This window comes from Daphnia magna, linkage group LG3, assembly GCF_020631705.1.
Source record: "Daphnia magna isolate NIES linkage group LG3, ASM2063170v1.1, whole genome shotgun sequence".
NCBI classification, from domain to species: Eukaryota; Metazoa; Arthropoda; class Branchiopoda; order Diplostraca; family Daphniidae; genus Daphnia; species Daphnia magna.
In genome coordinates, this window is record NC_059184.1 from 4043933 (window position 1) to 4060202 (window position 16270).

Sequence of the window (16270 nt, forward strand, 5' to 3'; positions counted from 1 at the left end):
TTCACTCTCGCAAAGGTCGCAACACCTTGAACTCGTTGGCAACTCTCTCCAGTCTATGGCGGGGAAGTCATTTTTAGTGACAGTCTTCACCTTTTGAACGCATTCGTAACACGCCGCTTTGAAAAGGAAAGGACGTGTAGAAGGTCGGTGTAACCGTGAGAATTGTTCCAACTTTTTAATCACGCTGGCATTTTTTTGTTTCGTTGTGGAGTGAGGGGGGGGGGGGAATAGTTTTAGACACCGTAGCTGAACATTTCTTTCCCATATGTTTTATGACAGTGACAGTACGATGAAACAGTAGAAAGTCCAACAATGATTACAACAAGTACCATTTTGTTCCTTTTCGCAGCGGATGCAGTCATTTGAAATCAGAACCCCAAAGAAAAATCTAGAAGGGGAAATTCATTATTATTATTTAAAAAAAAAAAGATTAACAGTGAAGGCTCTGTGCGTGAAAATGTACAAACGAAAAATGAAAATTTGGATGAGATATAAGAACTTCACTATCATAGGCATTTATACTCACGCCCCCATGATGAGCGTTTCCTTTCCTGTTCCTGAAAAGACCCTGAGACTTTCAGGTAACCAACATGCACACACTTGAAACACCTTTTTCTTTTCTAGTCCAAAACACACAAAGCGCTTGTTTTTTTTTCAACTACGACAACATTTTTTTTTTGTGGGTTTCCGGACCCTATTGTGCAACGACACACACACACACAATAATTTTTTTGGGCCATGACTCTCCCCCCTAACAGAAAGAAGGAAGAAGAAGAAGAAGCAAAGAATAATGATTAATAAATCCAGAGAAAAAGAAGGACGACGACGATGGAAGTCAATTACGTTTCTTGTATATACCATACAAAGCCAGTTGAAAATTGAGAGGGCGGAAGGAGATGGTAACTTCTAAAAAATGTATACACAAGTTGCCTTCAGGGGGCGGCTAAAAAGCAACTTGCCTTTTAATACATTGCTGGATATGGTTGGATATACACGACGCGTTACTAGGAAACGAGTCATTTATTCAAGAGCCAAAGTTGTTACACGCAACTTCACTGATGATACATATAAATGTACTACGAAATAGTTTCTGAACGCAAATAAAATAAAATAAAATAAAATAAACAGAACAAAAAAAAAAATTGTTCCATATATATTTATAACCTCTTCCGGAAGTCGAAGAATTTTTGTTTCGAAATATTATTACCAACAGAAAAAGAAAAATGTACAATTACATTTCAAAAAACAAAAGCCTAATTTCACTTTTTCTTTTTTAAAGCTGAGTGTTTGTATACATAATATATTAATATATATTGATATGGGAATATAAATTTCAACGTGGAATTATACAAGTAATGTAATCAACTTAACTTTTCACGGAAGTTTATCCAACGTGTCGATCGACTTGAGTTTTCCGTATCTACCATTTCACAAGTAAAAAACAGCAGACTTAAGAAATGCAAACGGGAAAAAAGGAATCAAGGACATTGCAATAAAGACTTACTTGTTGCCACCTCTACGGACGACGGTGAGAACGACATCGCCCGATTTGATTCGCTTGAAGACGGCGATTGCTTCGGCGTGCGAGAGACCGACAAGCGACTCGTCGTTGACGGATAGAATTTCATCACCTGGGCGATTGAATTTTTCAAGGACAAGAAAATGCCAAAAAAGGTTACATCATAAATCAAAAGCAATTCACTGAAAAGAGTTAGAAAAAAAGTAGAAACAGGACATGTGGAAGAACTGGTAGTAGTTAAGGGAGGAGTCGAGATACTCCCTCAAAGACGGGGAAGCAGATTATTGAAAAAAAGAGGGGGAAGGGGAGACGGAACATGAAATTACTAGGTGGGATTTTTACATACCTTCAAGCAATTTAGCTTCTTCGGCAGCTTGGCCACTAGGGAAGATCCTAATTGTTTTTGAAAAAAAAAAATAATAATCGAAAATCATAGTATTAAATCCCAAGGTTGATGGATAATTTTCTGACTAATAAAATAATTACGTTTTGACGAAGATGCCCATTGATCCTTTGGGCGAATCACGACCGCCAACGATACTGAATCCGAGGCTCTTCTTGCGTGAACCTTTCGAAAAAGTCACTTCACAAATGGCTGTCGAAAGGGAGCGGGAACGACGCAACTGCGGACCGCCATCCGCTCGATCTCCTCCTCCGCTGGATAAGGACGCAGACGACACTCCCATCGCCGAAATGGAAGCATCGCTTTCTCGACGACTGATTGGCAATTGTTTCTTCGGCCTCATTTGCGGCGGAGGTGACAAAACACTAGAATCGATGGAATGCGGAAGCCGGACGTAATCGGGCTCGTCGTAATCCTCACTTCCCGTGATGGACAGCGACGGATAATTGAGACATTCCCTCAGGGCAGACAGTTCCGTGTAAGTGCTGTAATCGCCACACAGCCGAGTGCTGGCCTGTAAATGCTGCGGAGGAAGATGGGCACCGATGTTGGACCGATCGTAGGGCGGCGGCAGGGACGGCGAAGGCAGCGACGAAGGTGACGGAAGTGATCGCTGAGTTGGCGATTTAGTCGTCGTCATTGCCGACGTGTAGGAAGCACCTGACGATGGCCGATCGTCCCTAGCAATGACAATGTCCGTTTCACGGGGAGAGCTGCGCAACAAATGGCGAGCCTCTTCGACGTCGATGCCTCGCAAACGTTTACCATTGACGTTGACAATTTCGTCACCGACCTGTAATTTGCCATCTCTGTCGAGTCACCCAGAAAGGAAAAAGACATGAATACCAAAAGTGTTATTAACATTTACATCATTTCGTTGTGCGGCTGTGTTCAACAATTGGCCCCACACACACACAGAGAGAGACAAAAGAAGAAGAGAAAGAGAGAGAGAGACGGTTTGGCTATGTGCGTCTGTCATTAAACAGGCGGTCCAGCTCGAGTATTATTATACGATTTTCCAAGGCACATACATTACTTGTAGAAGTCGTATAACTACATTCATGACCTATACTCAACGACGACGTTTCGTATTTTGTTCAAAACTAGCGGCGGTGTTTTTCTTTTCGACAATTATGACCACACGCAAAATGAAAAAGAAAAGGAGCAATACAATTTCTAAGGGCTTTTGTTGTGTTGTTTTGCTCGTTATCCTTATCGCTCAAAAGAAGAAAAAAAATTTGTAGTTTTACTGATTGAGTTAAAGCGTGAAATTGAAAAACAGACGGCCAAATGATAATCATAAGGAAATGAGAAAAAGAAGAGAATAATGACAAAAGAGGCGCAAAACAGTTACAGAACGAAGAAACATTTCCCCCACGAAACAAAAATAAAAATGAAGTCTGATGGCTTTTAAGCAGAGCCGAATATGATTGCAACCACAAGAACGCAGTTGGGCTTTCTCTGTCTGCATTCCATTGTGAGACGTCATTAAAGCATTTTTTTTTCAAAATTCCCGCCCGACTACGTGGATGGCGACAGTAGCTTAAACCCTATGGTATTCCCCTTAACGTTTGCGTGTGTTACGATTCGTTGCGTGTTCGCTCGGATACGTCCAATAAAAACAGCCACTACCTAATTTTTTATTTTATTTTTTTGTAAATGTATATGATCACAAATAAACGAACTGTACCTGTCCGCCACGCCTCCGGGTTCTACGTGACCGATGACGTATCCCTGTTGGGAGCCATCCGCTCCGCGTTTCAATGTTATCAAAATGCCCAGCTCGCCGCTCTCGTCCTTGATCAGCCGCAAGAGACGATATTGTTTCGTTAAAGGCGGCGGTTGTTGTTGTTGTTGCTGGATGCCATTGGGCGGAAGCGATGACGGTGATCTGCTGCCATTGTTCTCTTTAGACTGGGAATCCTGTTCGTCTTTCGGCCGGCCCGGAATGTAGCGAGTCGTATGTCCGATCTGAAAATGGACGGAAGGCGGCGCTGCCGTTGCTGCTGCAGCAGTTGCATTGGAATCTGATTTGACTTTGGAAGTGGAGGATTTGCGTCCGGGTAAGGTCAACGCCCCGCGTCCAAAAGAAACGGATCGAACGTGGCCTCGGAGGAAAGAGGCTAATTTTTTGTCGGCCCCTTTGAAAGATGAACAGGGAGGAGTAAGCGGATCGGCCGCCAGAGGAGCGGATGTCTGACGGTTCTTCGCTTCGACGCAGTCAGTTGATGGAGTCAACGATTTCCGGTGCGATGACTGCTGATCCGAGCCGAGCTGGCCACAACCGGCAGAGGGTAGCGACCATTTCCTCGATTCGCCCAGCTTGACGCTGTCGAGCGACGAAGCCCTGCATCGCATGCGATGCTTCACTTCTCTATAGTCCCATTTGCTGCTACTACTGTTGCTATTGTTGCTGCTGCCATGATTGCTGCCAATGATTTGGCTAGAGGGTTTCGCTTCCGGCAGGCCGCGATGAGTTGACGCTGCTGGTGCCTGAGGCGTTTGATGCGGCGGGGGGACATCGTTGCGATGGTTGTACAACTGCTGCATCTCCTTCCCACAAGGGTAGTGAGACGTTAATGGATTCCGGCTGCCAGTTTCCGCCGAATGATCCTCACCCCCATTTCTGCCCAACAATTCCCAACTGTTGCCCCCGCCGCTGCTCACATCCGAACCGTAAAGCGAACTCGAGTCGGATGACGCCTCTTTCTCGATGCCGCTGTCCGCGTCCGTGTCCGTCACGACGCTCGACTGTCGCGTCAACGTCGGTAGGAGGACGCTGCTGCCGTAATGCGACGGCGGATGCTGATAAGCCGGAGCGACGCCCATGCCGAGAGACTCGCGAAAGACGCACGAAGTCGACGAGCTGAGCCGCAACTTTGTCGGTCCGTTATCCGCGCAGCCGTTCGTCACAGAGTCCGTGTACATTTGATGCATTTTCGCTTTGATCTGATTGACGTCATACTGTACGGACGTCGGCGTCGTCGAGAACGGAGAAGATTGCTGCTGTTGTTGTTGCTCTTCCGGCAGAGAAGTTAAACGAGAACGTAAGAAAGCGTAGGGAAATCTGTTGGACTGCAGTCCGTTAGGACTGGGCTGGTTGTTTGTGGTAAACACGTCCGATTGCTCGGATGGAGGATGCGTCACTCGCGAATCGGAAGTGGCAGCCGAATCGGCCGGATGTTCGCCGGCCGTCAATTTGACTTTCTGCAAAGCCGCTTGCAGACTGGCCGCTGTGACGCTGGGAATGTTCTCGCAACTGACCGTCTTGGTGGGCAAATAATTCACGCCCCCACCGTTCACGTTGTTGCTATTGTTGTTGGTGTAGGCTCGATGAGTGCTGGACGGTGTGGAACAAGCCGAAGCGGCCGGAGGGATCGGTACTGGCTTTGACGATTTTGGAGATTTTGGAGATTTTGAATTTCGCGGGGTTTGGATTTCGCTGGTATTTAAATCTTCACTGGGATCATCGCACCGGTAATACGAAGACAATTGCGACGTTGACGAGCTTCGAAAAAGAAATTTCGACGACAACGACGTGCCCGTCGAAGACCTCCTCTGTTGACTGTGATAACCGGATGGAGCGCCTCCAGCCGCTGGAGGCCGACGCGGCACTTTACTGCGGCGGGTAATCGTCTGCTGCATCGTCAAATTGTTGACGCACGTTTCCACGTTCAACGTCGACGAATCGAACGAAGGTTTCCGACTGACGGCCAAAGCGAACGGGGATGACGTCATGGATGTCAACGCGTTGAGCGAGCAAGTGGAATTCGACAGCGATTGATCCAGTAAATTGCAACCGGACGAACTGGCAACACTGGACGAAGGAGTTAGTCGCTCTCTAGAATGTCCGCGTTTCAGCTGCTCCAACTTGTTGCCCACTCGTTTACCCCACGTCAGGAAACCGGCTGCCGCTACAAAAGAATGAGGGGAGAAATCGTGATCATTCTGTTCTATAACTCATTTCTTTTTTAAATGTTTGTATACGAGGAGAAATCACGAGATTGGGTCTGCTAGAAAAACGAGACCGATCGAAGCAGCAGCAAATGAAATAAGGGCGATGACGAGATATGGGGCCTACTTTTTTTTATTGATAAATATTATAAAAAAAAAAAAAAAGGAAAACATGGACGACTTGATTGCCTCATTCGTGAAAGAAAAAAAAAAGGTGAAAGGCGGCCAAAATGCAATACAGAAAATACAATCTGCCAGACAGGATTAAGTGTAACGAGAAGAAACAAGCGGGTTGTTTATTAGGGACACTATACTACACTGACGTACACGTCAAAACAAATACTTATTGCAAAATGAAGTAGAAAACTCGTTGGGTCGTGTCGATGGTTAAAAAAACAAACAAAAATGACTCACGTTTTCTTGGGGCATCGTCGACGACAACCATCGCCGGCATGGCTGTCACAGTTTGATAATCAGCGTAATCCTCGTTGCTATTGGCCGTGCTGGTAGTGTAAGTATTGGAGAGCCTCGACGATGCAGGTTGATCCATCTCTGAATTGATGGCGGCCAAACTGACCAGCTGAGGGGCTGGATCCGAAACTCGTCTCTTGAACAATCGCATGGTGGCTCTTTGTTTGGAAAAACAAAAGAGAACAAGATGAGGTCAACTATCACTTTCTACGCATTGGCAACACAAAAAAAAATGCAACATCTCTCGTTTGGCTTTTTAAAAAATCAGACAGAAAAAGAAACGAATAAATAAACGACCATCATTGACTAAAAGAATGGACCGAGACGCAGCAGGAGGACGTATAGATGACGGCAAACGAGATGGGCGGACTTAAAAGGCACGTAAAAACCGAGTGAGAAAAAGAAAAATTTCTTGAATACATTATAGACACACATGGATAGGCTAGAGTTTGCTGCGTGTGGCAAAAGAGCCATTCATGGATTTTGCCCTGGGTGTGTAAGTTAACACGTCCAGCACACGTCTTGCCGTACACACGCAAGAAAACGCGTCTTCTGCTTGACTGTTTTCCCTGCTGTCCTTGTAGATTTAGAAAATTCAAATGCAGTTGACGGCACACACCAGGTGTACACGTCTGGCCGTCTGGAAAACAGTTTTGCAGCCAGCAGCATTTTTTTTTTCTCGTCGTCAAGTCTTTTCTTATCAAAATGAAAGAGACACACGATCACAGATAAAAGGGGAAAAAAAACTGCTGCCATCAGCTTGTGCCGTGAATGGTTGGAACGGCCTATTGTTACGCCTCCTTCACGTAACCGACAGCTGTTTCTTTTCATCTTTTCTTCATCGAAAGCTGTTACTTGCCCTCTTCTTTTCGTTCTTGTTCTCGACATCTTATTGCACACACACGTCTCTCCAATAGATCCAGACGGACGACCAGCAACGGGCCTTTGAACAAAAGGGTAAGTGGACATAACGGTAACTGCCCTCTCTATATGGGTAAACGTACCGTACGCTTTCCTAAATGTTATGGCCATCGAGAAAAGTCCGAAAGGTACTAGTCATGGAAAGAAAAAGAAGAGCTAATGTTACGATCGTATATCACAGTCTCAAGTTGTGGTGTAATGATGATCCTCTCCTCTTTGCGTTCATGTTACAAGCAATAGAGCGGCGACAGCCTTCTTTTATGTAGCCCCACCTCCATCTGGCTCTGTAACTATTTACAACCCAAAGATAATACGGTTTCACTACAGATCCTTAACAACTGCTTGATTTTTTAAAACTGGGAAACCAATTGATGATTTCGATTACTGGACAAGCGCGTCGAGATGGAAAGTCGTTACATCGCACGTCGTTATCCACTTTTTGTGGCACTTAAATTTAAAAAAACAGATGCCAAATGCTTAAAGACCACCCAAGTAAAAACTTTTGTTTCATCTTCTGTTGTTTTGTTTATTTTTTTATTTTCTTGACAACATAAAAAATGAGTCATCCTCCAAGAACATACCGTCGTGTTAATTTACCATTCAATCACTTCTACAAACGTTATTCTTTTGTTAATGTAATCACATCCATCTGCAATCTGCCTTTGATAGACGGAGGGAAAAGAAGAAGATATCCTTGAATGATAATTGCCGGAACACTGGAACTTTCGTTATTTATGGAAACATTTGTCTTTGCGTTATGATTCGTGTGTGTGTGTCTACAAATTGTTGCGTGTTTTCCCATACACTTTTGTGTCTACCTGGGTCTTCTTCTTTGTCGTCACGGATTGAATAGTACCGCAGGTAGATACATAACTTTCCGTTCGTGAAACGATTCAGAGCTTCTCGGGAATGTGGGCCGAAAGAAGATTTCCATTTCGTTGATCCGTGCGGAACGAATAGGCACACACACAATAATGAAAAAGAAGAGAATACTTTCGGTATCATCTGGATCGGATTTCCTCTTGATTTACGGGAGAAAACATCACCACAAAAGGGACTACGTCTACCTACCAGCATATTTATACTTTCTGCATAGTAAATGCACTCGATTTCGTACCAGTTTATAATGCTGACGAAATTTTCGCTGTCCATCAAAATCCGAGCGTGTCCCTCCATTTCACAATCTTCTTATTCTCAAACTTCTTTTTAAAAAAATGTTTTCATTTTCTTTCCTTAACAAAATTAGAAAGAAGATCAAATATAATGTTTAAGGACCCTCATATTAGTGAGAGCCGCTTTTCTTCGTCACAGCCATGAAATAATATCAGGGGGGCCGTTCCCCTCCGCTCATAAAAAATGGACTATAACGAGCTGATCGTCTGTGACGGATAGACGCAATACACGGAAGACTTATCCAACAATTATGTTGAAAAAATAAAAAAGCTTTGTTTAAGTTTGCATACCGCCCCGTCTCAAAAGGTCTTTTGTTTTTAATGATGGGCTTTCGATTTGTTGAAGCGAAATGACGATGTGCGGGTTCTTTGGTTTCCTTCCAAGTGGGGCCTCTGACGGTACGTTTATAATGGCGCGAGTGGAGAAACTTGTCCATTGGTTAACGTGATGGCAGCGATTATCTTTCTTTTGATTACGGTCCCTCAGTCATTTTTTTCATGAACAAACGAGTATTGATGCAATACTATTCGTTTGAAGGGAGTGGCTGCGGTAGGGGACTGTTATTTTTACTTTGAATAATTTAAGGTGACGATGTTGTTCAACTTGACCTTCCTAAAAATAGAAATGTTCGTACCGAGATTCAAGTACAAACGTATTTACCCTAATCATTTGCTATTCATTTAACAAGAGTCGATCATGACGTTTAGCCCTGGGGCACTTTAGTTTACGATTGACATCGATATCCTTTCCAAAAATGGTATGGAACGCGTTAAAAACAAAGAGCGGATCGATTTCCTTGAAAATGGACAGCTGATGACATGCGAGTCCTCACTTTTTCTCATGACTCATTTCACTTAACCGACCGCATGAAGACCGTGAGATTTTTCTTTCTCTCTAATAGACTGGCCTACTAAACAGAAACCTCGAGATGTTTGTGGGTTCCAGGCGATAGCGAAGGGGTAGGAAAGGTGTTTGTCGTTGACCACGCACAAACGTTGCCAGTCGAAGAAATGCCAATATTACAAAACTATATCACGCCATAGACTTGATTGAACGCATGTAGGGCGCACATCCCACCGCGCATTTTCATGTTTCTTTTTCCCATGCCCATTCGTAAAAATAATTGATATGCGTCCGCGCATCCGCTGAATTCCCCTAGTTTCGAGTCTATCCGTTTTTCTTTTTCACCCTCCGCAACCCCCACCACACAATAGAAAAGGTTCACTACCTTAGCTTCCGTTTCTCTCTTTATTATTGTCCATTTTCTTTTTTCTTCTGGAACAACATTTTCATTGTAGATTCTTTTTTACGACCCTTTTGCGTGAACAGAGGCGTACAAAAAAAAAAAAGACGAGAGAGGGGAGGTAGATGGGCACAGGGTCGTTCCCGGCGACGGAACCACAAGCGCGCAGTTCAAAAAAAAAAAATATATATATATATAAAATACAACCGGATATGGGAGAGAGTTGGGGCAAACGAAGAGAGAGAGAGAAAAAAAAATGTATAGGATGTTTAGGTGGGTTATATGGTAGAACGGAAAAAGAAATAAATCGAAAGGAAATCATAACTCAGTTCGTGTAGTTTCATTTTTTTTTTTTACTTGTCGCGTTTTGGTCTACCGCCTTTCGGAAGCGGGTCAAATTCAATTCGAATTCGCTAAGGAAAAATCTAAAAGAATGAAAGAAAAATCATGAGAATCGTCCTTGGCATATCTGTCCTGTAGACCTGCACTTTCTGGCCACTGTTCAACTGGATGGGTGGTCTCTACTCGAGTGGGATTGAAATGATGAGGACATCTCTTCTGTCATTAAAGTCGTGACATCATTAAACAAAAGTCAAAGAAAAAAATGTGACATTTAAAAAAAATGAGCTACTCTAAGAGACAAGAACATTTTTGAACGATGTGGAATAACAGGGCGAAACTTCTATTGTTTGGAATTCGACTCATCGGCATGCCATCGATCTGGGGAGGAAATAACAAGGGGAAAAGGTAGGCGCGGAACGGATCCAAAAGTGGAACAAAAACACGGCGGCTGCAGATTGAACAGAAAGTTTTTTCGATAAAAAAAAAAGAGGCACAAAAGAGTCCCCGAAAAAAACTTTCGTTCTTTCCTTCCCTACACAAAACGCTTTCAATCTCCCGTGAAAAAGAAAAAAAAAACTCTTTATTTTCTTTGCGAAATGCGCCCCGCTCCGTTGAATGTTAACAATGCGCATACAACAACAACACGCAAGAGCAGTTCGATTTTTTTTTTTTAACGGGAGAAAATGGTGAACCCGCCCATCATCTCTCCAGCGAGCAAAAGAAAATAAGAGTTTTCTCCTGTGCATTTGTGTACCATCCATCGATTATTTATTTTCCTTTCTCGTGCAAAGAAGCGTGTCTTCTCGCAATGGGAACGCCACGTCATTCAGGACGGACTTAACAAACCGTTCTTGTAAAGAATAGCCAAGCCGAGATCGGCCCTTTTTTATTTTCGCGGCTGAAAAACTTGAATTGCGAGAACAACATGTGTATGCAGACATAGCGACAAGTATATGGCGTGGCATAGAAGAAGAAGAAAAAGGCAACCGGCAGAAGTGTCTATTGATTGATGATGACCAACGTACATGAAAAGAACCGGCGGGCACGTGAGAAGTGAGAAAGAATTTTTTATAAGGTTTCCCATTTTAGGTGGGGGAGAATTTCGACCGAAAACTCGTCAATTGTTCCCAATCGATTTTTTTCTTCTTGTCCTCAATTTCTTTTGGTCTTTAATAAACGAGAGAATTATTTCTTCTTTTTATTTTGAGAAATGGAGGGCCATTATCTAACCACCCAGTAGAATCAAATACCCTCGAAAGAAAAGCTGAAAAAAATGTTTTAAACAGGGACAGTGGACATTTGATTAATGTCTCTGCATTATTACAAAATGTATAGGCGGCTGGGACGTGAATCCCGCGTTCACATCATTAACGTAAACCAATCGAACAGACTTTTTCCACGGGAAAAAAAAGAAATGACAAGAGAAATGGTCTGGGCTAACATAAACGGTTTGTCGGAACTCTTTTTACACCAAAAGATTGGTAAAACCACAATCGGCCTCGATGATTTACACCAACGACACGGCCGCCATTTTTTTCTTGTTCAAGAAAAGAAGAACAAAAATTTCTCTCGGATGGCTACTTTCTACAAGTTTCTAAACAATAAAAAAAAAACGAGAAATTTAACAGCAAAAAATCAATTGGATAACAAGTGCCTTCTTTCTTCGAGATGACAACATCGACGACAGTGTCCTCTAGCAGCACCGGTCAACGGTAACGGATCGTTCGGTCGTGACTTTTTGTGCAAACAAACATTTTTTTTTCTTCTTCTGAAACTCCCGTAATACGAAAATAGACGTGACGCTCCGTTTATTATAACTAGCGGAAAATAATAAAAAAAAAAGGAACAAAAATGTCCGGCTCACCTTTTCCTTGAAACACTTTTTTTCCACACATTTCGTGGATAACAAATCTCATAATTTTTTGTTCCCAGAAAATCGTGAACCGCGGCTCGTAGCCCCCAAAAAATAAAGGTGTTTCGTTTCGCAGATCGAAGGCGATATAGGATATTTAAGAGCCCAAAACACTGGGAATGTTACGGGACGGGACAAGTACATCCATTCAACTACTTAAAAGTATTTTTTTTTTCTTCTTTGCAGCGGCAGGTTGAGCAATAAAAGAAACGCCATCAGTTCTCGTGAGTTGGTTCTCGACTTCTTCACGTCCATTTGCAACTTTTATTTACTGCTACAACAGCGGCAAAGGGAAAAAAAATAGAGACCTCTTTCTTTACGTGTGCGTGCTGCTTTCTTAGCAGCATTCATCAAGATCTTTCTTTCTTTTCGTGCACAGGTGAAGTATATTAGGTTCCGGGACGGCCTTGTTCGCTGATGGCTAAACCTCTGTATCTACTATATATCAGTAAAAGCTCTCTTTTTTTTTTTTTCATCGTCCTATCCGGTTGCATGTTGACGAACGTTTTTAAACGATTTCTTTGTATCTAATTTTTACTCTCTCTTGACGCATACGGTCAGTTGCAATTTCAGTTTCTTTTAAAAGAAAAAAAAAATCCCGGTCAAGACTCAAGAAAAGCTCTCAACGGCAATTTTTACGAGTCACTAATGCAGAATGAAATACAGCTTCTTTCTTATCTTTTTATTTTTATGGAAATGAAGAGAGAGAGAGAGAGGAAGGCGTGTGCGCATCCAATTCCAAACAGCTTCTCTATACTATAGCAAAGGCGACATTTTAACGGAACACCGGCCCGTTGTTGTTTGCCCGTAAACGGAGTGCAAAACTAATGACGGGTGATTGCGACGCGGAGTTGTTCAACAACTTTAAAAAAAAAAAAAAAAAAAAAAATTATATATACTAGGTCCCCCCCCCCTTTTTTTGTGTTATTCTGTCTGCATAACTGGCAGATAAACTTGTTCGGGTCAAGCCAAACATTGATGATTCAGAAAAATGTAGAGCAACTCAAACCAGGAACAGTTTTCTTTTAAATTGTTTCTCATTTGGCGCGATCCACTCCAAAAATTCAGGTTTGTCGACTCACGCTGTTGGATCCAGCTCGTTTCCTAATTCCAGTTAGTCCAATATATTTTTGTTTTCTTACACGGCTGAGGTGCTGATTAGCAACTAGAGCCACCAATTCATTGGCGACGTACAAAACGAAAACTCGTTATCTGATCATCCGCGATTCCCGTTTACGCTGCACGCACTTCCAAATTTGGGGTAGTAGTCGAGGAAAATAAGATTCGGTTTTGGACACTTGACGATGCATGCACTTTTTTCGCGTGCTTCTTGTTAAGCGAAGGTTTGCCATTGAGGAGGGCACAAGGGCATTGGGAATATACGCGTTGTGTTATGCTACCTTTTCTGTCGCGTTCCAACTGACCAAAGTATCAACGGGACAAATAAAAAGAAAAGAAAAATGAAAACTGGTCGTGAGGCCTGTCGCGCACTTTGCATACGTTGGAATAGGAACAACTCCCATCTTTTAAGGCATCCGTCCCCGTTGGTTGAACTTGAGCGTATAAGGTGCACCATCTCGACTTAAGGAGATCTCTTCTTTTTTTTTCTCTCTTTCTCTTTAATCTATTCGATTCGAATGTCGTTCTTCCGTCTCGCTTCTTTTTCGTGACAGGCTGAGAGCCCTACGCTTGTATAAACAGAATCGACCAAGAGGAATGAAATAAGAAGATGGCAGAGTTGAGGTAGCTTTTTTAAAAAGAAGATGAAACAAAATTTAAAAAAGAAGAAAACAATAAGTGGATTTATGGTGAGTGGTAAAGGCGTGTCGACCAACCAAGGCCATCATCAACAAAATCTTCTTTTCCCCAACTGAAATTGAAAAAAAATAAAATAAAATAAAAATTGTTTTTTTCTTGCCGAGTGTTTGAGAAAATGTTGGTTTCATTTCGTTGTTTCTATCCCGTCGACTCGCTCTCTACAAACGTTATAATATAAAACCCCTACCGTGGAAATTAAAAATTAAGTCGATGCAGAGTAAAAAGGTGACCTTTGCTAGGCAAGATATTTCTCTTTGTGAAAATTTTAGACGCTCTGGAACAACAGAGAAAATTAATACAATAACACGAACGGGCGCACGAGAACGATGGTAGGGGGTAGTAGAGATACTAGTCGGGATCTCTAATTACATGTGGGTTCTATGTCCACGTCCCCCCCCCCCATCAAAAGAGGAAAAAAAAATCAAGAGTTACAGAAACAAACGAGAATGTAGCTTCTTCTTCTTCTTCTTTGCCTTCTGGTTTTCATTCGTTTTAACCAGTGTCAGATGGTTAAGTTCAGGTTCGTTATCAGTTTTTTCCCCTTCTCATTTTTTTCTGGTTAATATGCTCTTCTTCTGAGGTTTCCCACACGTAAACTGGTGTTAGCATTGAAGCGCTTTGCTTATCCCATCGCCTTGTTTTCGTTAAAACTCAACTTAATTAATTTCTCTTCACTTGTTTATCACGAACATGCTGATTTCGGCGTGAATCCCACTTTACCCTCAATGCACGATGAGGAAAAAAAAAAGCTTTCAATAAATGAATTCCTTTTTTGCGTCATCGTCAAATGAAAAAAAAAGATTAAGTATCGATTTGTTTTCCACCTTCGGGAATCTCCTCGCCATTTTTGTTTTAAATTCATTATTTTGGCGCCATTCCTCTACGACCGTTTTTAACGCACCATTCCTCCCCAAAGTCATTAAGTAAATATTTCCCTCCTGAATTTTCAAATCGAAAAATATTTAAATTTAGAGAAAACAAAACAATTGTTTGGGGAAAGGGGGAAACGCGCCAAAAAAAATGCACCACAATTAAAACAACAAAAATGGCGCCAAAATTACTTCACCCAACCCACCAAAAATGCTCTGCAAAATTTGTTGGCCCGCCAAAATGATCTTCCGACTAGTTTTATCAAGAATTTGCATGTTTTTCCGGGTTTCTCTTGACGTCAGTAATTCTTTACCTAACAACTCGCTAATCGGCCAAACAAAAAACGGACCAAAAGTTACGTGCGATACAACGTCGGTTAACTATCGTCAGCTTTCACATTTGTGTTTCTCGACAGACACATTTGCGGCGATGACGGATGGTCGTCGATCTAATGGCTACGTCCAACTAGGTCGAGACGTTTGTATAATCAAACAAACGAGCAAAGAAGAAAACGACACGGAAAAGCCTGGCTTAATCGCAACATAACGAAAATAAAAGCCGCCATGCCGCCAAACGCACGCATTTAAAAATAAAAATGCGTGATAATACTTTTAGTAGGTTAACTGGCTGTTTATAACTCGGCATACGAGAACTAGCTTAGCATTTGTACTTGGATTGCGGATTTGATGACTCACCTGTATCGTCTCTCCTCTCCTCAACAGTTCCTTTTTGGACTGGACACGCGCTGGCCAAAGAGCCAACGAACACTGGCCAACATGCAAACACTTCCACCGTAGTTCACCTACACACACGAGATAAAAACTCGAGTGACTTGTTTTTTGTTGTTCTTTTCCTGCGTGGCGTGTGTGTGTAGAGTCCACGAGTTGGACGATGACTACCCACGTCAATGCAGACGAAAAAAAAAACTCGGCCACAACAGCTGTGTTCTTGGTTTTGAATGACGTCAAAGTTTTCACACACCGGCTCGATTGAAGTTGAGACAGGGAAAAAAAAAGGCAAACCACGTTTTGAGATTTATTTCACTCTTTTTTTTGTAGATCAAAAGTAGGGGAATGGATAACGAGGAATGAAAAAGCTAAGATCGAAAGAGATGCGTCTGCTCGCCACGCGATCGCAACTGCTACTGACTACTGGTGGCTGCTGTCGGTGTGGATGGACTCTGGTTGTTGGCTCCCTCCGCCATGCGTGTCCAAGTGTGTAGTACTAACACACACTGGGAAAGACCCAAAACCCCCTCGGGGTGGATGGAAATAGTGGGGGAAGGCGAGTCCTCCAAATACAAGAAGAATCGTACATTACTTTATCGGCAGAAACAAAAGCTAGTTGAAATAAGTCCCCCTCCCCCTTTTCGTTGTCTGGAATAAGTCGAGAACCTGCGGCTTTGTCCTGTGGGAAGGGGGATATATTCTTACACATTGGTGGTGGTGAAAAAAAAACAAAAAAACCTCGGATAGAGCACGTACCTATGCCGCACAGCTGACAGGTGGATGACCAGTAACACTTGGCAATGTAAACTTGAAAAAAAAAAAGTTCGGAACGGATTCCTAGGTTGCACTGCTAGGTTGTCCTGTTTGATTACCCCAACTCTTCACTTAGCCGTTTAACGACAATTCCTCTAGCGTG

General features: G+C 42.6%; 1 protein-coding gene across 1 annotated transcript; it reads right to left on the reverse strand.

Moving 5' to 3' along the window:
* Window positions 1-1138: 1138 nt before the first annotated feature.
* On the reverse strand, window positions 1139-15852 carry LOC116918621. The gene is made up of 7 exons (XM_045171425.1): window positions 15322-15852; window positions 6291-6505; window positions 3613-5836; window positions 2006-2731; window positions 1866-1912; window positions 1505-1631; window positions 1139-1420 (listed from the first exon to the last, which is right to left on the reverse strand). Exons 2-7 carry the CDS (start codon window positions 6496-6498, stop codon window positions 1375-1377), a joined length of 3378 nt encoding a protein of 1125 aa, XP_045027360.1. The 5' UTR covers window positions 6499-6505; window positions 15322-15852; the 3' UTR covers window positions 1139-1374.
* Window positions 15853-16270: the final 418 nt, after the last annotated feature.